At 42.8% G+C, this 25968-nt stretch overlaps 1 protein-coding gene across 3 annotated transcripts in view; it reads right to left on the bottom strand.

Moving 5' to 3' along the window:
- LARS2 (leucyl-tRNA synthetase 2, mitochondrial) overlaps nt 1-25968 on the bottom strand; it is a 166141-nt gene that overhangs the window by 24641 nt on the left and 115532 nt on the right. For all 3 annotated transcript variants that reach the window (XM_027872489.1, XM_027872488.1, XM_027872490.1), the window contains 6 exons: nt 24114-24397; nt 19937-20035; nt 13382-13519; nt 4055-4155; nt 2440-2622; nt 1058-1227 (listed from right to left, as the gene is read on the bottom strand). In XM_027872489.1, coding sequence (XP_027728290.1) covers nt 1058-1227; nt 2440-2622; nt 4055-4155; nt 13382-13519; nt 19937-20035; nt 24114-24397 — 975 coding nt within the window. The remainder of the gene's footprint in view (nt 1-1057; nt 1228-2439; nt 2623-4054; nt 4156-13381; nt 13520-19936; nt 20036-24113; nt 24398-25968) is intronic.

The raw sequence follows: 25968 nt of genomic DNA, 5'->3' as shown, positions 1-25968 counted from the left end.
CACGGCCCTTCTTTATTTTAAGAGATTGTCCCTAGGAGTTGCTAGGTCTTCACAACCCATTATCAGCTGCCGACCTGGTGGTGAGCCTCTGAGTTGAGCTAGGCTGGTTCTTGCATCAAAAACACACAGCCTCTTGCTGGGTGGCTACCTGAAGCCTTCATGGGTTGGGAAGGTCTACCCAAGCTCACTGGGATCCATGGACGTGGCAGCCTTGGAAAGACAGGGTCACCTCTACTCTAGGCTTGGACAACAGAGGGAGCCTTTTTTCAGTCAGATCTGTGATTGCATTGGTACGGGAAATGCCTAGAGGAATAGAGGATTCTCTACCAATGGGCATCAGCAATTCTGAACCTTAAGAGTCTCAAGGAGTTGTGTGGGGGGGCATGGAACAGTAAAGTGACTCCCCAGGGTCATCCCTTGGTATTTGCCCTATGGCAAATGTTGAAGGAAATCAGCCTATGGAGGGCTGGGTTTGGGGCAAACAGGTATTGGCCTCATCGGACGCCACCGGTGGCTGGACTTTCCTCATTCTTGTTACTCGCAAAGAAGGGAGGACTTGAGTCCAGTTCTAGCTGAGGCTCTGACCGCAACACCACGAAGGCTCTCTGAAGTATGACTTCAGTGGTGGTATTAACATAATTAGAATGCTAGTAGCAAAACTCTATTGTTGAGGTTAACTGCATGTTTGTTTTTGTAACAGTTAAGCTGCATTTGTCTAAATTTACAATTAAGGAGAGACACATTCTAGTGTCTCACTCCTCAAAGGCAACTTTAATGTCATTTTCTCCACAGGACGTTCCCTCCTGATGATGGGTGTTGTGAGGACCGATTGGGGTGGAGAAAGGAGGGGGGAAAGTTTCACAAGCTGCTCCTTAAGAGCTATCGGCGAGGTCTGGGCTACCTCAACAAGAAGGAACTGCAGGTAGGAGCAGAAGGTGGAATCAAGACCACTCCAAAGTCAAGGTCATGGAAGGGAACCCAAGACTACAGAAATCAGACAAACACTAAACAACAGTGCTGTGATCTGGGCCCGTGAGGTTCCTGAGAGTTGTCTGACCTGAGAGACGATGGAGTTCTTGTACTCCCCAAGCTTCCTGGCTTCTGCTTGCTCCTTGTGACTCAGCAAGTGAGGGCTGGGCACCTGTCCGGAAGCTCTGGCCTCGATGAATTTGGTTGTCACCGACCAGAGGCGCTGCTGCCACCTCAGCACCCCCGGGAGAGCATCAGCTGAGGGTGGCGCCAGGAAATGAGAAGGAACAATATTTAGTTAATAATAAAAAAAAAAATGAGCAGGAAAAGGCATGCATGAGAGTCAGACTGCCTTCTCTTATGGCCATTTGCTATCAAAAGTGTTCCTCCCCATCTTGTGAGACGGGCTGCGGAAGAACAGCTGTCCCTAGGGGCAGCTCGGTGGTGCAGTGCATAGAGCACCGGGCCTGGACTCAGGAGAATTTCAGTTCAGATCTGGTCTCAGACCAGACACTTGATACTTACTAGCCGTGTGACTCTGGGCAAGTCACTTAACCCCAACTGTCTCGCCAAAAAACAACAACAAAACGAGCAAACAAAAAAGAATAGCTGTCCCTGTTTTACAGAGCAGAGACCGGAGGATCAAAGGCCAAGGAGCTCACTCAAGATGGAAGCTAATTAGAGCAACCTGGACTACTGGTCGTTCCGTTCACTTACAATGCACATCAGAGAAGGGATAGAGAAGTGACAACGAGGTTCATTTTCAGCCAGCATTCAAACTGAAGGTGCGTACCACACAACACACTACATACATACTATACAACAAGTCCCCAATCCTCCTCTTTGCTTATTACAAAGCCAGAGAGACACAGATTATTAAGGGACGTCAGAGGTCAAAGGGGGGGCTCCCTTTGTTTTTATGGATGAAGAAAGTGGGGCCCAGGAAGGTTTAGTAACTTGCCTAGGGTCTTCCATCTTGCCATTACCATTTGCTGGGCAGGTCTACCTCTGGACTCAGATCACACAGCTGGTAATGACAAAATGAGAGGCTATTATGGAATCTATTCAGGGACAAAACAATCCTAGGATAATTATTCTTGTCAGGTAATTTCTAATCTAAAGGACCCAAGGGACGGTAGTTTTCTTCTGAGGGTGATCTGGAAGCTGGCCTGGGACAACCTCCCCTTGTTAGGTCCTTCAGGCTGAAGCTGAACCAGGTTTAGGCCAGATTTCTCAGGCCCCTTCTTGAAGGGAATGCACTCTTTGGACTGGAGCAGCCCTATGGCAAATGCTGAAGGAAATCTGCCTATCGAGGGCTGGGTTTGGGGCAAACAGGTCTTGGCCTCCCTGGATGCCACCGGTTGCTGAACTTTTCTCATTCTCGTTACTCTCAAAGACTAGACCTGTCCAGAATCCTTCGTGGCCTGAAGCAGACAAACAAGTCCAAGAGTGAATGGCAGGATGACGTACTTTTCACATCCCACAGGAGATCTTTATCTGGAGGGGCCGCAAAGAGGACGTACAACCGCACAGTGTCAATCCCGTACTGTTTCACCACTTCCTCAGGATCTATCCCATTGTACTTGGATTTACTCATTTTTTCCCATGTCACTTCTAACTTTTCTTTGGTTTTTGCGTGAACAGGTTCTTCACCTGGAGAGAAGAATTATAATATCATCTGGAATGAAGAACTAGGTCAAACCAATATACAAAAGTAATCCTTGGTGACAGGCCAAACGTGTCCATTTCAAAAATCTTCACTATTTGTATGATACATATCTTAAAGCCTTTCTCAGTGTGTTATACCATGGAAAAGGGTCTTTTTTTCAAATAAAACCCACCCCCACCCAACTACCTTGTTCTTCTAGGAGTCATAAAGTTGCAGGGGGTTAAGAGCTAAAATGAACCTTACAGAACACATAATCCACATGGCTCATTTCATGAATGAAGAAATCCAAGACTACCCAGCCAGGGGACAGTGACAAGATGTAGAAGAAGAGAATGCTAGAGGTGAGAGGGACTTTAGAGATCACTTAGTCCAATCCCCTCATTTTATAGAGAAGGAAAATGGTGCCCAGAGAGAGGAAATCGTTTGTCCCAAATAAAACAAGTACAGTAATTTCAATATAAAAGTGTATTGTAGTCTCTCTTTAATAGCAAAATAGTAATTTCCTTTGTGTTCATTTTAAAAGCTGATTTCACGCTCATTAAAATGACTAGGGAAAAGAGCAGGAAAGAATAGATTAGTATTTGTGCTCTAAGTCTCTCTGTTCTGGATTTAGGGCAAGAATTCAACCATACCCTGATCTCTGCACCTAAAGTGCTGTCCATAAAAACTCCTCGAGGCAGAGAGAGAATGGTAAGGAGTGAAGGGAAAACAGCTGGATGGGAGAGGGTGAAAGGAGATAGTTGCTTGATCAGGGCCCTGGGGACCGCAGTGGAGTTTATGCGACAGTTTATCTGTGGCATTGTTAGTTGCCTTAAAGAAGGGCCAGATTAAGATTTTCTGGGGCCCTCGCTCTCCTGATGGTGGCAGTGGTAGTGCCTCTCTGTTCGGTTCTGCCACGGCCTATACAAAGTGAGTCAACCTCTGGGCTGTCCAACATTGTTTGATGGAGAGGCTCTCTGGGCAGTGCTACTCGTGCTGGCCAGATGCAGCTCAGAAAAACAATAAAATCGTGTTAAATTAATCCTGGTGCTATCCGATGACAAACACATCATTCCCTCTGAGAACGAGGACCATTTCACTCTTGGTCCTTGTATCCGTCATCTCAAGCACGGTGCCGGGCACGTAGCAGGGGCTTCTAAATGACTGCTGATTTTGATTACAGAGTTTCAGAACTGGAAATGCTTTTGGGGATTGAATCCAAGCCCCACATAGTAAACAGGAAGATGTGGTTTTAGGGAGGTTGAGTGGGCTCCCCTCCGGCGCATAGTGAAACAATCTTGGGTTGAGGGATGGCAAGGCAACACACTGTGGTCCTAGCTTTGTCAGGCATCCATGACTTACAGCACCCCTATTTCTCTGAGCTGGCCTTGGGCTTTCTGGCCACACCTGTACCAAATGTTCCATATTGTTTCTTACCAGTGAGATCAATTTCCTCTCTCTTTAGATACTGGCCAGATGGTAGACGGAAGGTCTGCCCTTTGATAAGGCCTTGAACCAGCAGCTTATGAAAAGGCTCCCTGAGCAAAGATAAAAGGAAAAGGAAACTGGGGTGTTGGAAACAAACACTCAAAAAAAACACAACAAAATAGATGTGAACTTTATGAAACAAAAACAAGTACACACTGATAATACCCGCAGGCGAATGACTGCCTATAATAATCACACTTGTGATCAAAGGGCCCCCGCACTGCTTCGAGGCAAAGAGAACAGAAACCAAATGAGCTACCATCTATTGGGTGCTATCTCTTGGAAGCAGCATGGTGCCATGGAGATTCCAACTTGGAACCTGGGTTCAAATCTTACCTCTGCTTCTTACAACTTGTGTGGCCTTGGGCAAGCTACTTCCCCATCTGGATCTCAGTTTCCCTATTTGCAAAATAAGCACTAGATCGCCCCTCGGGTATCTTCCAACTGTATTCCTGTGTGTCCAGTCAGGGACTAGGCATTGTGGAGGACCCAAAAAAGGGTCCAAAGCTATGGTCTTTGTCTTAAGCAGCTTGCTGCCTGCTATTTTATGACCAGTTCTATTAACACCATCCGTTCAAAACCAAGTGACAAAGTAAACATTTTTCCTATTATATCTAATGTTAACAGCTATCCCATGACTATTTTAATTCTAATCTGAAATTAAGTATATTCTTTTGGATAGTGAGCTGAATCAATTTAGCTTTGAAATATTTCTGAATGTACTGCTTTATTTTGCAAAGAAGAGACATTCGCTGACAATATGTACATATTTCATGTCTTTTAAAAAAAGACAGCAAAGAGTTGCCAGGTTTGGATGGGACAGAACAATATTTACATCTTAAAGATGACCAACTGCTTGGATATAGCAATGCCCACAGTTCTGACATTCACCTGGAGGACAGTACCTTTTAATACTCAAACACAGTTCCTTTCCTTGACCCGGGCCACTAACTGGGATGGTTTTTATGAAAGATGCTAAAGTAATTAACTTCAAAGAGGCCTAACCTGCAGGAACCCAACTCCAAGGATGGAATCAAAGGAAATTTCATAGCCAATTTAATAGGCGTCTCACTTTGCTTTACAATGCCACTTAATTTAGACAGGTTGTGATTAGGAACAAGTAGTGGACCTGAATGACCTGCCAATTGTCACTGTTCATTTAATTCCAGGGATGAGAAAAGAGGCAATTAAAGATGAAACTTTTTGCTAGAGTATTGGGGAAAAAAGAAAGGTGTCGGAGGGGGGAGGGGAGGGTCACTCTGACAAAAAGAGTCGATCTCTTGCACTTTGCATGCCAGCCCCTCTTCAACACCCCTAACAATGATCTTCCAGGCTCTACTGGCAGATCTCCTTATTCCCCTGACCTTTTTTCTCTTCTTTCTTTGGGTGGGTGGGTGGCAATGTAGAGTTGGGAGAAAGGAGTTACAGTAGTGAATGGAATACTGATGCAAATACATCACTCCCTTGAATAATTCCTTCTACTTGCTGCCAGACCCTTCAGGTTCTGCCTCCCTCCCTCCCTCCAGTCCAGTGATGGTGTTAAAAAAAGAGGAAAGTATTCATTTGGGGCTGAATGACTGCTCCACTAGTGACACCCCCAGCCCTCAGCAAAAATTTCAGAAAGGGTACCCATGTAACATAAAGAGGTCTTTCCCGACAGGGGTGCCCTGCTTCCTGCCTCTCATGATGCCAAAGGTTAAAGTGAACCATCCCAAACCAGATTAGGTAAGAGGATGACAACCGTCTTCAGAGGCACTATGCAGTATTTTGGCAACGTGGTTTTCGGATTATAGAAGCTGGGCTCTTCTTATTTGGGTTTCTGAATCAGCAAAGCCCTAAAATGATTTGAGATGGGTTTGGACAAAAGTCCTATATAAATGTCACGAATCAATTTATTCAACAATTCAAACAGCATTCAGCAAGCATTTATAAGCATCTTCTATCTGTCAGGCACTGGAGAAACAAAGACTCCACAGCCCTGACTCTGAAAGAACTTAAGTTCTGCTGCAGGGAAAGAAGAGGCACATAGAAAATTACATATACAGTCATTTCTGGAGGGGAGGACAGTCGTGTCTGGGGTGATCAGGACAGACTTCCTACAGGAGGTGACCTGTGAGGTGAGCTTTGACAGAAGCCAGGGAGGCTATGAAGAGAAGGGGAGGAGGGAATGCATCCAGGCACAACTGTGCAAAGGCTCAGTGATGGAGGACGGAACAGCAATTTCAGCTGGAGTGTATCATGAGGGGAGGAGAGCAATGGGAAACAATCCTGGAGACGTAGGCTGGAGCCAGCTGATCAACAAGTACTGACTGCCTTGCAAACACAGTTAAAAACTGGGGGTTCCAAAGAAGAACCAAAAACCCATCTAAGTCCCTCAGTGGGCTTTCATTCTAATGGGGGAGCCATTAGACATTAGCACTTGGTCAGTGAGCTCAGGGCCACAACAGATTTTTCTAACTTTTAAATAGTGTTGGCAGATTGAATTTTCTACCCACCCATACCCTCCATCCTACCCCACCGTCCAAAATTACTGAACTATGAGGTTTATGCGGAGTCATCTTGTGAAGGACTTTAAGACATTCCAAATCATTAATGATTAGAGAAATGCAAATTATAACAATGCTGAGGTTCTATATCATACCCATCTAATTGATAAAGATGACAAGGGAGGAAAACAATTGTTGTTTGAGAAAACAGGCACATTGATGTACTGTTGGCAGAGGTGTGGACTGGTTCAATCATTCTGGAAAATAATTTTGGGATTATAATCCAAAAGTCACTGAATTTCACTTTGACCCACTGGTGCTTGTATTAGGCCTGGACAAGAAGAAAATTGAGGACAGAGGGAAGGCCTCAGAGGTAGAAGAGTATTTATAGCAGCGTTTTTTTGCAGTAGCAAAGAACTGGAGACAAAATAGATGCCCATCAGTCGGGGAATGGCTGAACAAAATGGTGTCCTGTGAATGTAACAGAGTATTTCTGCAACACAGGAAATGATAAATATGAGAGATTCAGACAAAGAGAAGGATTGTATGAACTGATAAGTGAAATGAGCAGAATAATTTATGTGATGACAACAATATAAAGGAAAACAACTTTGAAAGACTTCAGAATTCTGATCAAAGCAGCAAACAACAGTGATTTCAAGGGACGGATGATGAAACATACCTCCCACCTTCTGACAGAGAGGTACAGAAGGAGATCTGTGTTCTCAGATGTGTCTGATGTGTTGATTTGTTTGGCTGGATTATATATATTTGTTACAAGGAAAGGCTTCTAATCAGAGGGGACTAGTGCAAATGCAAATGGCATTCATAAAACAGGTTTTTAAAATGCACAGAAAACAAAAAAGTGCAGAACAATAAACAAGAAGAGAAGCTATGTGTAACCGCTCAGGTACACACACAAACACAGAATCTTCTCAGTGCCTAGTAGAGTGGCACACAAAGAGGTGTTTAAAATATACACACACACATATGTATGTATATATATATGTATACACACACAAATACACACACAATATATTCTCTCCCAACAAATTACTGTGCATACTAGAAATTCAAGGTTTCTTATACGTGCTTTCTCATGCTTCTTTACATATTGAAATGTTTGTTTACTGATTGTTAAATTCACAATAAAAAGAATTTAAAAAATTAAATAAAACAGAGTTTAGGTGTGGGATGAGGGGGTTGGGGAGAGGAATAACTCCAAACCAAGGAGTCTGAATCTTCTCTTAGACCAAGATGGGGTCACTGGAGCTTTGTCAGCAGGTAATGACGTGGTTAGATGGTACTCTGGGAAAATCGATGTGTCGTCTGTATGGAAGATGGATCGGAGAGGGGAAAGACTGGAAGCAGGGAGCGGAGGCGTGAGGCTATTGTACTAGTCCAGACAGGGTGATGTGAACAGAGACAAGGGGACAGAGAACAGCTCCATTATGGAGGTAGAAACAAGATTGATGGGAGGGGGTAAACAAGGGATAGCAAAGAGTTGAGAATGATTTCCTGAGGTTGCCAACATGAAAGCACCTGGATGATGGCTGTGCTGACATAGCTGTCATTCAGAGAACACTATCTGAAGCTAGATGTTTAAAATAGGATATTAAAATTCATGTCATGTCATTTCAAATAACGACAACAGTATTCATGCTGCTCATGGACGTCAACATCTGATCTGTTCATTTATAAAGCTCGTGATGTGCTCACATCCAAGAAACTTTAAAAGGGCCTGACTTTTTTTTTTTTTAAACAAACCTCCAATATGGATTGTAGAAAAGGAACAATATGTATAACTCTAAGCAGCTGGTCTTTGAATCTCAGGCTTTCAGAGATGGAAGGGGCTTCAAGAGTCCATTTAGCTCAGTCCCTTCGCTGGACAGGACCGGAGACCCAAGCTTATTTCATTTTTAATGTGAAATTGTTTATGCTCCTTTTTAATGTGCACATGCATGCTATGCAGTCCAACAAAAGAGGCTTGTTTGGGCTGCTTCTGGTGAATGTACCTTCTGCTCTTTATTACTGGTCCCTTGAGGCTGCTAGCTTATTAGCGTTGAAAATGCAGTCCCGTCAATGCTTTATGCGATAGCCCCGACCCCTACCAACCTTCAGGAGTTCTGTCAATATTTAAAGTGCTCCCCTGCCAATTACTTTGGGAAACTCTGCTCTACTTCATCCTGAGTAAATAAACGGGTTTTCTCTTCTTTACCTTTTTTTTTTTTTGCCAGGTAGCTGCCACTAGCATAGAAAATAAGCCTTCAAGAGACTCCATTCATTCTGAAAGATTTTAATAAAACTTTACTTTCCCTTTCCAGACAGCTAGCCTCCTGTTCTGATCAGAGGTACCAGCTTGTGGAAAAGTTTTCATGGTGAGTAGGCCATTAACTGTAACAGAGTTGCTGCAACTGAAGGCCAATTTCCTTCTTTAAAAAGGAAACCCCACCCCCAATATGGTACATTTTGAACTGGCGAAGTTCATCTTTAAAGGCACTTGTAAACTTAAGAATTAAATGCAAAAGGTGACAAGATTCATCTTTACAGCCTTCTTTTGTCTGCTGAAGAAATGGAAATCCAAGACTCTAAGACTGCTTAGGCTCTGGCCTTCATTCTCAGCGACCTACCGTAAGTAGTGGGATGGTCTGCTTGAAGCTTCAGGGCTAAGGACTGAAGGGAAGGGCAGGAGTTGCTGGCCTAGTCAATCATCCTGGGAACGGCTACCCTATCCCTTGCCAGCTATTTTTACTGGGAGACAAGTTTCCACTGGCTAACTCTGGGATCTTTGAATGTAAAGCACATAATTGAAATTCTTTGCCAGCAGAGATTTTTGGTTCTGGTGTTGCAAGACAAAATACATTTGTTTGTTTTTTCAAAGTAACACAACCAGTAATAGAATCAAAAACCAACACTAGACAACCAAGGATACTACAAGTGTTTGTCATAATTCCATTTGTTTCCCATCTCCTAGGAGCATGGAGTGACAGATGAGCAGGCTAAGTAAACCTCATAGTTCAGTAATTTTGGGCAGTGGGGTAGGGTGGAGGGTTTGGGTGGGTAGAAAATTCAATCTGCCAAAACTATTTAAAAGTCAGAAAAATCTGTTTTGGCCCTGAGCTCACTGACCAAGTGCAAATGTCAACTTTTCTGCTCCCAGCTAAGCCCACTTCCATTTAATGTTATTGCTAGGCATGTAGGACAGAAAACATCTGCCAATGGCACCATGTATTTGAAGTTAAAAATAGAGACCGTGAAATTTTAATGAAAAGGTAATATAAAATACTGAATTGTGTTAGCACCTGTGACTTAATTTTCCTTCTGCACCAAGGTGGGTACACAATTTGATTTCTGGTCCAAGTGCTAAGGTCTCCCTTGAACATGTTTACTGAAGATCATGTCCGAACGAGGTTAGCGACTCACCTGAACACTTATTTCATGGTTTCTCGTTAGTAGGCACAAAACTAAAGGCTGCCTCAAAGAAAACCTGCTGTCACTAATTCCCACAGCAACATGGGTACCAAGAGGCACGTTACAGACACGAGTTACTCGCCTACCAAGTGGCCCACCACAGAACCAAACAACACAGGTGCGTGCGTGCTATCATTCTCATGGACAGCACCTCCTATTTGATGGGATCCCAATTCAGAGGTGGAAAGAACGTGAGTGGTCATTGAGTCTAACTCCCTTGTTTTACAGATAAGGAAACAGAAATCCAGAGAGATCAAGACTGCCCAAGGTCATGATGGTAGCAAACTTGGCAGGGCTGAGTTCTTAAAATTTGGTCTGACTCCACCATGTATCACCTGAAAAAAGCTTTGACTACGCTTTTATTTTTATTTCTTTATTTCGCTAGGCAATGCGGTTAAGTGACTTGCCCAGGGTCACACAGTTAGTAAGTGTCAAGTGTCTGAGGCTAGATCTGAACTCAGGTCCTCCTGATTCCAGGGTCGGTGCTCTATCCACTGCGCCACCTAGCTGCCCCTTGACTATGCTTTTAAATATGTTTAAAACCTTTTGTTGGACAATATACAAGCTCTTTCTGAGAACAGTTTCTGGGGCTCTACCAGCTGTCGTTCAGTTGTGTCTGACTCTTTGTGACCCCATTTGGGGTTTTCTTGGTAAAGATACTGCAGTGGTTTGTCATTTCTTTCTCCAGCTCATTTTACAGATAAGGAAACTGAGGTATGAAAGAAGGTGAAGTGAATTATCCCAGTTCACACAGCTAGTAAGTGTCTGAGGCTGGATTTGAATTCAGGTCTTCCTGACTCCAGACTCAGTGCTCTATACTACGGCACCTCGTTGCACAGCTCTATCAGAGGAAAAGTTTATAGAGAGAGACAGCAAGGTATACTGGGAAGACTGCTGGATTTATCATGAGAAAACCTGGTGTGCTCCTCTAAGCCTCAGTTTTCTCACCTGCAGAATAAGGGGGTTGCAATCCGTGAACTGTGAGGTCTCTCCTCATTCTAACATCTACCATCCCACAATTATTACTGGATTCACAATAGTTTTCTGTCATCATGCCATCTTATGAACACTCAGAGGGAGCTAGATCATCTCTAAGGAAGGTTCTAAGTTTGATATTAAGGTTTCAAATAACAGGTGTTTGCAAGCAGCTCTTAGATGGAAGCTGCCTTAACAGGGGAATTAAACATCATCCTTGTCTTTCTTGTAGACCACATGGGAAGAGCACAGGGAGTAGGAAACTGGGGCTGCTGCCTTTCCTAATCCGCAACAATTCCTCCTGTGGTAGATGCCAGAACAGAAAACACTGGCTGCCCAGAGCTGGGAAGGAAATGCTGAAGACTTTAACTCCAGGTGAAACCACAGAACCAGAAAGCTAAACACGGGCTCGGGTTTTTTTACATCTTTACAAGAAGAACACAATAGTGTTCTCTTTCAAAGAATACAGAGAAAAGAGAGAAGGAAGGAGGAAATCTTGAGAGTAAAGAGTAAGTAAGAAAGGTACCAAATTATACCTAGGTGTTGTTTTCTTGAAAAGTATGTGCTTCACGCATTTTTAACACAATACGCAGTAAAATTAAGTTCCGCTAATTTTGAAAAGAGCAATCTTTCTATTTAAAATACTTTTGGGTCCAGATGTGATTTTATCCATGTAGGCAACTCCCAGTGTGGGAACTGCTCTCCCCCAAAGCTGATCAGCATAATTTAAGCATTTTAGGGAATTGTCTGAGTGTTGATTTGCCCACAGACACACAGCTGGTATGGGTCAGGGGCAGGACTTGCATGTCCCAAATCTTGCTGATTCCAAAGCCAACCCTCATGGTCCCAACCTACGGCGCTTTAATACGGAGTTATGTTTCTGTTCTGACACATATGCCAATTTCCACATTGCTTAACCATATCTCTGGGTTAAGCCTGGTGGGTCAAATGACAAATCATGGCAGCTACAGCCACCTGGTGGCACCACACACAAATGACAGGTTCAGTTCTTGGGACAGGTGAATCAACCCTTAAACTTGAACATTCAAAGGGATGACAGAACCCCCTTCTAAACTTGACTCCCATAGGGAGCTTCCCTCATACTTCTAAGTGCTGGCTTTTTAGATAGTTATCTGAGAAAGTGAACGAAGGGCAGAGAAAATGAAAGCTGCTCCCAACTGGAAGATGAATCAGAAACAAAGATAAAATATTCCCTGAGTAATCAGTAGGAAAAAAAAACGATTTCACTTTGCAAAAAAAAAAAATCATTTGCACACATGTTTTTCAGGTACAAATCTATCGTGGGAAGGGAGGTGCACCTCCATGTTGGAGGTTAACATGCTTCTTTCTTTTTTTCCTCCACTGGTTAAAAACTTTTTGGAAAGTTTGACAGTCTCAAATGATGAATTCTGAATTGTGAGCATAGGAAAGTGAGCCATTTTCACTCGTTTATGACAGATTGGCCTTTGCCAAAAACATGTTGGTTAAATAAAATGATCCACTAATTTTTCTTTCAGAGGATCATTAAAACTTTGCACCTAAAACAAGGCACTTACTGCATGAAAGTGAATGGTACAGAGGAAAGGGCACGGGGTCTACAGTCAGAGGACCTGGGTCAGACGTGACCACTGACATGCGCAACTTGGACAACTCTGGCCAAGTGTCTTCCCCTCCCCGGGCCTCAGTTTCCTCATCTGTAATAAGAGGGGGTGGGACTGGATGACCTCTGAAGGCCCTTTCAGCTCTAGGGCCTTCCTATGCAATTTATCATTTTGAAAACAAAGCTTTCAGGTGTCACTCCAGATGAAATGTATTCCTTAAAGTTGGTTGTAAGGCCAATTTCTGTCTACAAAAAGCCTTGCAACATGGCAAACTTCTTATTATTCTGTCTTGCAACTTAGAAACTTTAAAATGCTTAACCTATACAAAGAAAAAAAACAGAATTGAAATCTTTTGCGACTATTGGGGACAACACACACTGATAAAGCTACATTTTGGGTCATATGATCATAGCTTTAGAGCTGGAAGACTCTGAGGTCCAACGCCATCACTGTGGTCCTGAGGAAACTGAGGGTTAAGAGATGGAAGTGATCTGTGCAAGGTCACACAGGTGGTAAGTGGAGAGCTGGCATTTAAACCCAGGCGACCCAGCCCCTTGGATTCCAAATTCATCCCTCCTTTTACAAGTAGCAATAGACCACATGGTGACGTTTACCCTCATGTGTGAAGTCTACTCGGAAAAAAGGACTCTTTTTCGTGCTTTCTTTCACATAGCACTGTTTCTTTCTACTTAGGGATGCTATTCAATTTCCCAATGACGTTCCAAAGAAATCGAAATGCTTACCTGTGCGTGACCATTTTTTGTGCATTGCAAAAATGGCTCATGAATCTTGCATAGAACAGATGCATCACTGCGTGTTCCTTTCCTCCAATGTAGAGATCCACAGGCATCCAGTAATCGGCCATGGTTTTGTTAAAGGGGCTGGAAGAAAGGGGTAGAAAAGCACACAAGTGATCCCAATGTGCGCATATCTGGCAGGTATAACTCTTGGGTTCTAGACAGGGAAGCGTAACTTTATCTGAATATCCTTGAAATAAATTATACCAAGGAATGACAACTATATTGTTCTTCTAAGTAGATTTTTATTTCTGGATAATTAATCATTTTATTAATAATGCTAACATTTTATTAATAAAATGAGTGGTCATTTGGCCATCTCTCATTCTAATCATATTTTAAAGAGGAAAGATTATTATAAAATAGGAAAAATGGACCAGCATTCAGTTACCACTACTGAATTCTAACCAGTGTTAACAGATCACCTAAACTTTGAATGATAATACTTCCTTTTTAGGCTTGCACCTGTAATGTCATCAGGGTAGGGAACTTCCAGTGTGCAAACTTCCTCCAGTAATTCAGAACTGCAACCTCTTTGTGCCTCCTTCTCAGATCATCATAGGCTTTATAGCTCACTGTCTTAGGGAGGTGCTTTCTGGATTCTAAGGCCTTTCTAGCTGGTATGTCCTGCTGCCTCTTGCAATAACAGGGTGTCATGTGAAATGATGGTGAGAAGAGGTTCACCAAAAAAATTGGAAAAACTATCTCAAATATTCAGGTGAATCATTTGATCCGCTCAGTTTCCTCATCTACAAAGTAAGTGGTGTGTACGTGTGTGTGTGTGTGTGTGTGTGTGTGTGTGTGTGTGTGTGTGTAATTTGGTTCCTTTTCAGTTCTGACCTGGGAGGAAGATGACCAAGATGGTAAAAGATCTCTAGATCATGTCATGATCATGAGGACTGGCTAATGAAGATAAGATTTTGTGGTTAGGGAGTGTTTGATGACTGTCTTCAAACGGTAGAAGGTTATCTTACATAAGAGGGATCATACTAGTTTTCTTTGGCCCTCGAAGGTGAAACTAGGATTACCAGGTGGATGTTGCAGAAGCACATTTCAGCTCAGTGTAACAACCAGTCCAAAACCAGAAAGGGCTGCCCTCCAACTAGGGTTGGAGGCTCCCCTTCCCTCGATGTCTTCACGTAGAGGCCTGGTGACCACTCGTCACGTGTGCTGTGGGTGGGAGGGGCTGGGCAGTTATAGGTCAGGTGTGTGCTGTACTAGATGGCCTCAAGGTACTTCCCACTCTGGGACTATATGACTGTTATAGTCATCTTCAGTTTTTATTACTGTTATAGGATAATGGAGGCTTTTAGAGTTTCTACCATTAGAGGGCAATGTGGTTTTTACAACAGAGAAATGCAGAGATATTAAAAAAAAAATGAACATTTCAAATCTGAATTTCAGTCTCATACCAAAGGACTGCTATGAAAATTATTAGCCTGTGTACTGCCTACTGAATGTAATTATGCCTTTTCAGGGTGAACTGTCAAAAGATAATCTGATGACTGAGCCTCCTTTTACTAGGTCTACTCTAATGGATCTGGGACTTCATTGATCTGGGTGTCCCTTCGACAATGCAGTCTGCAAGCCACCCTACTGGCTTATCGAGTGCAACTGTTGTCCACACACTCTCATCAATTCACCATAGGGGGTTCATCCAATGAGCCTGGGGACTGCTTTGATTGCTGTGACATTGAGAGGATACCAGGGGAACACTCAGCCTGTCTTACTGTCACCCCCCCCCCCCCAACATGATCTTCTTTTTCGATTTGCAGTCATACAACATGGCTGGCAAAATCTGGATATTAAAATAGATGGGTTTTTGTTTAAGGGAGGAGTTTGTAGTTATTAAAGATTTACTCCCATGGGCAATTCGGCCCACTCTCCACCTTCTCTTTAATTCTGGGAGCAACCTGTTTCCTGTTTGAAACATCTGCCCAAGATGTCGTCTGTCTGTCTGTCTGCCCATCCATCCAACTAGCCTTCCTCATACTGATGGGATAAGCTTTTTAGGTTGTTCATCTAACTATATGTAATCATCTGGGCAACAGATATTTTCCATCTGCTTGGTTTTTTCTACGTAGAACTTTAGAGCAGATTTTTTGGAGGGGCTACAAATCTGGTCCAGGAGGTTCCATTTTGAGGGCTGATGTAACTACCACAACTGGCATCTGGAGGAGCTCATCATCTCCAGGAAACCCCTTTTCAACTTGAACTTTGTCCTCCATGATGGTGTTGGGTTATCCTGTATACTTCTGATGTAGGGTTGGGACATACTTTTTTTGGAAGAGAGCCTACAAGACAGAGTTGTATGCTACTTAGATGTTTGGTTTTGTTTTTTTTTTAATAACCAACAAACAGCAAGCATACTAGGAACTTGTATTTATTACATCTTTCAGTCAATTGTGTGATGAGAGAGATAAGATCTATTGTGAAAGTCTACTTCTTCTCTATTAATACCCTTCCTGGGGATGCCCTTGTTGTGGAGGTAGATTATTCTCATAAAAATATCACATAGACGGGAAAGGAAGCATGTAGGCTGGTAGTTGCTGAGGAACTCTCTGTTGCCTCTTCTCAGCATTAGTAACATCCAGGCCTTTTCCTATGCCTGTGGCAGCTTCCCTTCTTTCAGAAACCCGGGAAGTTGATCCTTCAAGCTCCCATCAAAGCTGGGGCACTTCCAGCACAGGTCTCTGCTGGGTCCCTCTGGGTCCAATCCAACTCTTCTTCTCATCTCTGTTGTCTTTGGTGCCATTTCTGCCTCCTCTGGGAGCCCACTTGGGACTGTGACATTAGAGGCTAAGGATGGTGGCTCTACCCACTATCTTTGATGGTGAAAATACTTACTTTAAATAATCTTTGCAGATTCCCCCCCCCCCACTTTTCTTGTTTGTTGTCCTTTCATTTTCATTCTTCATCAGGTTGATTCTGCTTAGGTGGGTTTAGTACCAAAGTTTCCTTGAATTGTTTTACCTTCTGATGATCAATTTCTCTCTTTTATGAAGAGTGTGTGTGTGTGTGTGTGTGTGTGTGTGTGTGTGTGTGTGTGAAGGTCTAGATCTGTGATTTACCTAATAAAGAAAACTACCCAGGGAGGAAACTCCCTCTCCCACTGTGGATCAGCACCTAAGATCAGACAAAAAAAAAAAAGCTGACATGGACTATATTGGTTTAATTTAGAGGTTCCTACTGAATTCTCTGTAGAACTTCCCTGCCTATTTGTCTTCTACAACGAATGTTAATATATAAGGTGTAACTATTCTCATGGCCACCTTTTTGCAAACACTTTTATCACGAGACACATCCCAGGAGATGGTGTTTTTTGTTGCCCGTGGGCATAAAATAAAACAGACTGCCAGTTCCTTTACTTACCTCTCCAAAGAGGGGCTGAGTTGAGCCACGCTTCCAATTAGCTGCAACTCTTCACCTTTTTCAACGTGTGAATGTCAAGACAACCATGATTCAGTTCCTCTAGCATAGGGGCTTGTAACCTCTTTTTGTGTCAAGGGAAAGATCTGCAATTTCATTGGCATGGGGAACTCCTGGGGAGGAAATTTCCTCTACCAGCTCACGTCAGCGCCTGCTCTTCAGCTTCTAGTCCCAGGCTGGGCACTGAGAGGTAAGTCCCAGCCATCATCTATCAGAGACAGGACTTGAACCCAAGCCTTCCTGACTCTGAGGTCAGTCTTCTCTTCACTATGCTAAGCTACCTCTCTAGAGGGTAAAATATTAGCTCTTAAAGTCACTGATTCATCATTTAATTCACTGCAAATTGCTAGCACTTTACATACTAGTAGAGCAGTTACAAGAAGAAACAAATAAAAATTTGAAATACAAAAAACATTAAATGGAACAAAACATCAGAAGAGTCCTCCAGAAATGGGGTGGGGGGAAAGAAGGGTACAGGACAACAGGGCACGAACCGGAACGCCAAGTTCCAGGTGAGGCAGAGCCTCTCTCCTTCTGCCCGCTGATTCTCTGGTACTGGGCTGACTGCTGCCTACCAGTCTGAGGGCCTGAAGAATCACGTTGCAGAGCACATTCCATGCATTTTCAGAGACAGTCCAAGCTTCCTCCCTGTGAGTTCTGGCAGGCTGGTACTCAGATGTGAGAGGCCTACATGCCTATGCTAGGACCCCAGCCCTTCGGATCTGATGAACTGCTGCCTCTTTGTCTTGGAAACGGTTTAGACATATTCTGCAAATTACTGATCAGCTGCCTAGTAATGGAAGATCAGCGGTTTAATCTGGGTAATGCTTCTGGAATGTTTCTGGAAGAAGAAAAAATGTCCTCAGGAGGTGTGCTTTAATCAGGGTCTGACAGCGCCCCTTCAAGAGTGGAGTCAAGAACCATGCTCATATTAATGCGAAACACAGACTAAACAGAAGAGAAGACACGCCCATATTTCCCAATGACAGAGCTGATTATTAAAATAACAAATTATTTATCCCACTCAGACCATCTTATCTAGGTGGAGTCACTGCCCCACCCAACAAGCAAAGCCTCACAAAGAGATTCTAGTCTGGCCCACTGTGCTCTGCTCAGGCTTGGGTGGGGGCAGATCCCCAGTCTGGATTCCCCGAGGCTCGGGGTGGTCTGGGAGTGAGACTGATCTGCCACGTCCCCCAGCCCCTCATTAGACTACGTCTACTCTCATTCTAATATTCACTTTTCTCATTCATTGTAAACAATCAGAGTTGATGGCCACCCTCAGAAACATCCATTCTTTGAGGGCATAAGAGCACTGAGTGGGTTCCATGAAGGGTTTTTGGCATTCGAGGGTGCCACTGACCTCTTTTACTAATTATCCATTAGCATGATTAACAAAATGATTAATTACCCAGAAACTGTGTCTCTCGAACTTTTTATACATCACACCATCACTTTATCTTATTTTTTTCATTTTTACACCATTCAAAGCTCATTTGTGAGCTTTGTTCTCATTCATTTGTTAAAGTTACTAAAATTATTATTCAGAGTCAAGTAATCATCAGTCCCACTGGTTTTTCTTGAAAGCCAATGAGTTTAGGTAAAATTTCTTTTCTTTCTCATTTTTAGATGCCAGAAAAGAGATTGTGGTGACTTAACTTCAGTCTCCCTGTCTGTATCTCCAGGGGAGAGAAACACCTTGTCCTGTAGGGCCAGTCAGTGGAAGCATTAGCTACGTACGTGGGTACCAGGAGAATCCAGGAAAGGCCCCCAGGTCTCTATAGCACACCCAGCCTGGCCTCTGGGGTCCCTGCTTGGCTCAGTGGCAGTGGGTCTGGCACAGATTTCTCACTCACATTCAGCAGAGTCGAGGCTGAAGATATTGCAGTCTTCTGCTGTCAGTAACGATGTCTATACCTTCCCATTTTGTCCATTTTGTACCCATTTTGACTTTATCTTGGGACAATGTAAGTTGTTGCTCTATTTCTAGTTTCTGCCATATTGCTTTCCAGTTTTTGTCAAATAATGAGTTCTTATCTCAGAGCCTGGGGTATTTGGGTTTATCAAACACTAGCTTACTATGGTCATTTACTACTATATCTTTGCACCTAATCTATTCCACTGATCTACCAAGCTATTTCTTTGCCTGTACCAGATAGTTTTGATGATGACTGCTTTATAATATAGGGTGAGAAGTGGGATTGCTAGGCCACCTCCCTTTGTATTTTTTTTTCATAATTGCCTTAATCTTCTTGACTTTTTGTTCTTCCAGATGAATTTTGTTGTTATTTTTTCTAGTTCTAACAAATAACTTTTTGGTTAGATCAGTTTACAACTCCACCAACAATGCATTAGTGTTCCAATTTTGCCACATCTTCTCCAACCTTTATCATTTTCCTCTTCTGTTATATTAGCCTATCTGATAGCCACACCATCACTTCAACATAGTCAATAATATTCATGATGATGTTTCTCCACTGAAAAAGGCAGGAGATTTTTTCCTATTAGTCAGAGCTTTGGAAGTATCTCCAAGAATGAGGAACAAAGGTGAAGTGTCACATGGGTCATGGTGCAGCATGACTGATTTTTTAAATCTTACTCATTTCTGTGTGTCTTGAACTAAATACAGGGACCACAGAAATAAAGGTTGGCAGAATCCTGGGCCAGGAAGAAACCTCAGAGATCATCTAGTGTGACTTATCTGAGTCACAGAGTAAATAAAAAAGGAGACTCAGGCCTTTTGGCTGCCAATGCAGTGCTCTTTCTAGCACTGTGGTGAGAGGAAGCAGAAAAGGAAGGGGGTCTTCCTCATGGAAGTATGATTCTTTTGCAAATAATGGAGTGAGGGGGCTACTCCTGCCATTTTAGCTTGGGGACAAAGAATCTGAACTTACTCCCCTAGAAGAGAAGCACTTAGGTGCCAGGCAAAGGCATGGAGGCGGGAGAGGAGATGCTGGGCACAACTGAGGGAGAGCTGAGTACTGCTGCACAGGTACCATCTGATCGCTCATTTTCACTCTTTTCAGTAAAGAATGGCCAAATGATTCGCCTCGGGGAGCCAGGGAGTTTTACCTGTGAGTATTCTGCGGGTCAACGTATCTGAAGTAGTACCATGATGAGTCAACAAACGTATCCATGGTGTCAGTCTCTCTTGTGGCTGCACCTTTGCACCTGGAAGGAGACAGACCAAGGTCAGAAGTTTCCTACTGGCTTGTGAATAAAAGATAATAAATACTACAAGATAAAAAGAAAAACACTACAAATTAAAATAATTCTGAAGTTCTACTTTACATCCATTAGATCAGCAGAGATGACAAAAAAGAGAATGACAAATACCGGAGGGACTGCCGAAAAAGTCACATTAATGTAAAAAAAAAAAAAAAAAAAAAAAAGAAAAACAAAACAAAACCTAAAAATCCACAATCAAACCAGCACTGAGACTCATTAACAGAAGTAGCTGAACATAGGAATGTGGATCAGGCAACCTTCTCTAAGTGACTCCTTATTGCTTTTTAACCCTTCGGCTCCAGCAACGACAACCTGGGAATTCCCGGCTGTGGGAGTTTGTTTGAGATGTTTCTCTGAGGAAAATCCAGTTTCCCACCACTGAGTGCTTTTAAGGATATTTTTAACATTGAATCAACATTAAAACCATCTTTTTTTCTGTGGAATAATCAAGCATAGCCATTATTTTTAGATATAATCTGAAGATAAAGATTATTTTACATTCACTGTTAATGTGCTTTATTGCATAAATTCCAATGAACATGCTATAATGCCCTTTTCTTTTTTTTTTTGGTGAGGCAATTGGAGTTAAGTGACTTGCCCAGGGTCACACAGCTAGTAAGTGTCAAGTGTTTGTTCTGAGGCTGGATTTGAACTCAGGTCCTCCTGACTTCAGGGCCGGTGCTCTTTCCACTGCGCCACCTAGCTGCCCCTATAATACCCTTTCCAAAAAATTATATTGATATATGTTGTTTTATGTCACCTATATTTCCCACTGTATTCCTATGTTCTACCCCTTCCAGAAAGCCATATAATGCTCTGTTTATACAATGGAAATTCTGGAAAGGAATAAAACTTGCCCAGTTAATAAAAGGCAGGGGCCACCCTGAGTTGACAGTATGTTGTTTCAAGATAATACGTTCATTGCTCAAAAGTACTCATCTGATACACTGAGTATTAGGCTTTCAGAAACCCTCAGCTCGTGGGTACCTAAAGGATGTTCTCAGAAGGAAGACAGCTCTATGGCTGCTTCTCAGCAGCCCCCCTGCCTGTACAACAGCCTTGTCTAACCTACAATGCCTTCTGGCCCCTTGTGGCCTTCAGAGACTAGGAGCCCTGAAATCCTATTCCAAACTTCAGGATATCTTTTGGCAACTATGATTGATGCTGGTTAAGTCCATGGAAGATGATCTACTGTCACCTGGTTAATGTCCCATCCTGGAAACTAAACCCTATCCCGATGAATGAGGGTACTTTTCTCAGCGTATCTAATGTCATAGCCTGTCCTTGTCTCAATATTTTAGGACCCAGGATTTGCTTGATTTGGACATTCCCTTCACTGGCAAAGACTGCAACCTCCCCACAGCTTCTCAGCCTTGTCTAAGCCCTTCCACCAATCTACAGACAACCTATCCAATATCCTGGACTTTGGTTTCCCACCTGTTATCTTGCTACGTGACAGATCCCCTTCTGGTCATGCATGCCCTTGTTGATTTTTTTAAATGTGACTTTTCCCACACAGATCACCAATGATAACACGTCCCATCACCTATGCCTCTGGCTTGATTAGTCTTTGGGTCACTTACAGTTTTTACTCTTCTGAGACCAAGGAGTTCCAACATTACATAGCAGTACTAATAGGCTACTGGTATTAAGAGAGATGGGTTTTAATGGCAGGAATCCCCTGAGGAGCACTGAAAATGTTGTGTAATTTCCAAAATCTGACCCAGTCCATCCTCCTCCTCCTATTCCTTTCTGGGTTCAGCACACTGTCCATCTGTCCAACTTATTTATACTATAACCTGCTGAGCTACCCATTCCACTATATGGCATAGATGTTTATCCATTTGGTTTTTCCTTTGTGGATGGTTAGACTGGTCTCTTTTAAATCATCAAATAACTCATGGAGTTATTAAATGCAGTTAGCATTTAAGGATCAAACGCAATCCCTCGAGTCACTGGCAGGACCTTCTGGAGCATACACCTGCCCATTTTGTGTCTTGCTTGATAGCGATACTCATGGGATCACTGAACCAAGTTATCTGTGTGTGGCTACATTTATCAAGGAATCGCACATGATCTGAATATATGAATGGAAAACATCGTATTGGAAGAAACTCTTGAAGGCTGTTTGGCTTAACTGAGTCAAACAATTGGCAGCAATCAACTAACAACACACACAGTGGCATCTGATCCTGTCACCTGTGGGACTGAGGAGGTACCTATGGGTCACTTTGTTGCTGACTTCTTCTTGGTTGTCTTGGTTTGGGTAATAACACTGTCTGTGATCTTTTCTATTCTTCTAGAATCCTCTCCCTTTTTGAGATAACTTGAAAGTCAATACCTGAGAGTCTTTAAAATGCTATTGGCCATAGCACTGAGTTCCTTACTAGGTACTGGTCAAGTCCTCCTGCCCTCCCCAACTTCATCTTCTTAACTGGCATTTACACTGCTCCATAAAGCGCATCAGTGAGTCCAAATGTGGCGGTCCCACTGCCATTAATGATGAAAAAGATGGCCATGGAAATGTTCACGTCTGGGTGTTTTTTTTTTAAAGCATTTTTTTTTTGTTTGTTTTGGTGAGGCAATTGGGGTTAAGTGACTTGCCCAGGGTCACACAGCTAGTAAGTGTCTGAGGCCAGATGTAACTCAGGTCCTCCTGACTCCAAGGCTGGAGCTCTATCCACTGTGCCACCTAACTGCCCACCCTCCCTTTTTTTAATATGCATCAGTTGGGCTTCAAGTTTTATCTATAATAGCAGCTGGGATGGATTGGCTCAGTTAGTTCTCAGGCTAAGCATCCTCTGGGTTCATTTTTCTCTCTACTGTTTCTTCCATCATTGGTCAGCCCCTTTAGCTTGGGAAGCAGAGTGGTGTAACAGAAAGAACACTGAGTTTGGAGTCAAGGCACCTCAGTTAAAACCCTAGCGTGGCCACTTACCACCTGGTGTGACTGGGAAAGTTCTTAAAGCCTGAGCATAAACAAGGGGGTTGGAGGAGATGGCTTCTAAAGTCTCTTCCAGCCCTAAATTTCTGACTCTGTTTTTTTTTTTTTAAATCTCATACCTCATACCTTTAATGTTTTAAAAATGAGCTTTTATTATAAACTGGAATTGTCCTTGGCTGCCCTATCTCCTCGGGCAAGGAGAGTGGCAGCTGTGTACTGGCTAAGGTGGTTTCTGGGTTTTGTTGATTTTGGGGGGGCCTTTTTGTTGTAGCAATTGTCTTTCTATCAGTTAAACTTCTCTAGAAAACGGTGATAATCAGAGTCAATGCACTCCTGTCCACAAACATCAAGTTTGTTGGAGAGCTTATAATTATATGAAGTGTTTTCTGCTAATCTGCACGCTTTCTTCTAATTTGGCATTGAGTTTGACCTTTGCTCGGATCTTTGCTGGACGACAATATGACTGTCTTTAGAGCTGATTGTGAAATGACTTCTATATTGGTAACTAGTTATTCCCAATCTATTAAGATGCAGCTAATTTCACTTTTAGTGATTGTGGTAAGTGCCTGACATGCCCAGTGCTCCCTTTTTTCTCGGAGAAAGTATTCATGATATAAAGGTGTGAGGCTTTTGAGTAATATACAAGCATTGCAGGGAATGTGTCTTATTACCCCCATCTCTCCACATGATAGACGAGAAAGCTGAGGCTCATTCACATTCCATGGTTTGCCCAAGGCTAATAAATGTCAAAGCTGGGGTTTGAATCTGGGTCTCTCGCCTAATCCAGGTTTCTGTCCATGATACCATTTTGGTCAGAAGGAGGAATATGTGTCAGCACGGTTGTCCCAGCAAGGTGAAACAGGAGAAGATATTGCACTTCTCAAATATTAGGCCAAGACATTTTATATCCCCCATTTTCAATGACTGAAGAAACCCTGAAAGACAGGCGGTTCCCTTTCCCACCTGGTATAATTATGGAAAAAAGGAATGACATTAACACAGAGGAAAGATGGCAAGCACCTAAGGTAGCATTTGGTTAAAATATACTGTGATTGCAAGAAACACGTTGCTCCTTACCTGGGGCAGGAACACTTTCTCCACTCTGAGGCTGTGGCCAGGGGGGAGGCTCCCTTGCCCGTAATGGCCGAGATACTGGGTAAAGTCACTGGTAAGTCTTCCAAGGGCACAGGGACAGTTCCACAGGACTGGCAATGAATCATAGGGATTGGTGTTCCCCAGTAACGCTGGCGAGATATCAGCCAGTCTTTCAGCTTATTACTTGTTATCTCTCCACCTACTCCATTATCTCTGGCTTTCTGGGTCAAGGCTTCAAAGGCTGCTTGCCTAGTCATGCCGGTGAACTGAGGAAAGGAAAAGCAATCATATTTTCCTATGGATAAGTGCACAATACCCATTATTTCTCTTTCCACCTGTCTTTTTTCCAAGGGCCCTTTCCACTGAAGCTTTAAAAACATACTAACATTTCTCTTGTTGTTCAAAGAGGCATGTAAGCATCACCATATTGCTTGCATAGTTCCTGGCAGATATTAAGTGCTAAAAAAAAGTTTGTTAACTGATTGCCCAGCTGGCAATGATGCCCGCTCCCAGATGGATCAATGGTGTTGATGGCTGACACCTCCAATGAATGTTCCCATACAGAGAATAAAACATGCCTCCAGCTGTAAAGATTACCCCTCTCTGAGCAGAAGATAGTCAGGAAAGAATTTGAAGCTAAGTCCATAGAAGAGTGAACTAAGATCGTGAGACCCCATCAGTTTACCACAAATAAATATTCCCAGTTTTTTGGAAAGGAAGATGATTAACTTCACAGCTGAGGTGTTTCAAAACGCTTAATCAACCACAAAAATGGTTCGCTGAACGTGGCTCATGATCTCCCTCAACGTGGAAATAATAGAAGAGCAAGGCAAGATAGGAAAATTTACTTCTACAAAAGTATTCCAATGAGACAAAACAGTTAAGAGGGACTTTGCTAGCAAGTGAATTGCTAATAAATTGGGAAAAATCTTTTATTAATAATAAAAATGGCTAAAAATACCTAACATTTATGTGGCACTTTAAGGTTTGCAAAGAACTTTACAAACATGATCTCATTTTATACTCACAAGAACCTGGGAGGTGGGTGCTATTATGAGCCCCATTTTACAGATGGGGAAACTGAGGCAAAAAGCTGTGAAGTGCCTTGCCCAGGGTCACACAGTGAGTGTCTTGAGACTGGATGTGAATTTAAGTCTTCCTGACTCCAGGACCAACATTCTATCTAGTACATCGCTTAATTTTCTACGTCACAGAGGCACTAACTACGTGACTGTAAAACAAGCTTTGTTGTTGTTGTTGTTAACAACATAAATTTAATAGCACTTTATTGTGCATTCCTGGTGGGATGAGCTTAGTGTGAATAGGTGACTTGCCCAAACATGTTTTCTGACTCCCGGGCCATAGTTTTTCTCTACACTGGCTATCCTGCCACCTTATATAAACAAAACAAAAGGAGAAGATATTTAGAAAGTGAACCTTTCAAACTGATGGTTTAGTCCTCATCATTTCAGAAGCAGCATGACATGACGGGTACAGAGTCAGATTTGGAGTCATCAGAGCTGCCTCTGAATCCAACCTCACTTTCTAGATGACTCAGCGTCCTCATCTGTAAATGAGGGCTTAGATGAGATGCCCCCCAGGTCCCTTAGCTCTAAATTTATGATCCTATCATTGGATAAATATGAGCTATCTTGCCCTCTCTCGCCCACCTCTGTTTCTAAAGTACTCTTCAAAGTTTGCAAAGCACTTCTAAAGTCATTACCTCTTCTGATCCTCATAACAACCCTGTGAGACAGGTGGGGTGAGTGTTACTATATCCATTTTACAGATGTGGACACCAAGGCCCAGAGAAGTTAGGAGATCTTCATCACAGCAT

The sequence above is a fragment of the Vombatus ursinus genome, unplaced genomic scaffold, assembly GCF_900497805.2.
Source record: "Vombatus ursinus unplaced genomic scaffold, bare-nosed wombat genome assembly UNPS02014799.1, whole genome shotgun sequence".
Taxonomy (NCBI): Eukaryota; Metazoa; Chordata; class Mammalia; order Diprotodontia; family Vombatidae; genus Vombatus; species Vombatus ursinus.
The sequence above is the reverse complement of the archived record's forward strand: the minus strand, read 5'-3'. Positions and strand labels throughout refer to the sequence as shown.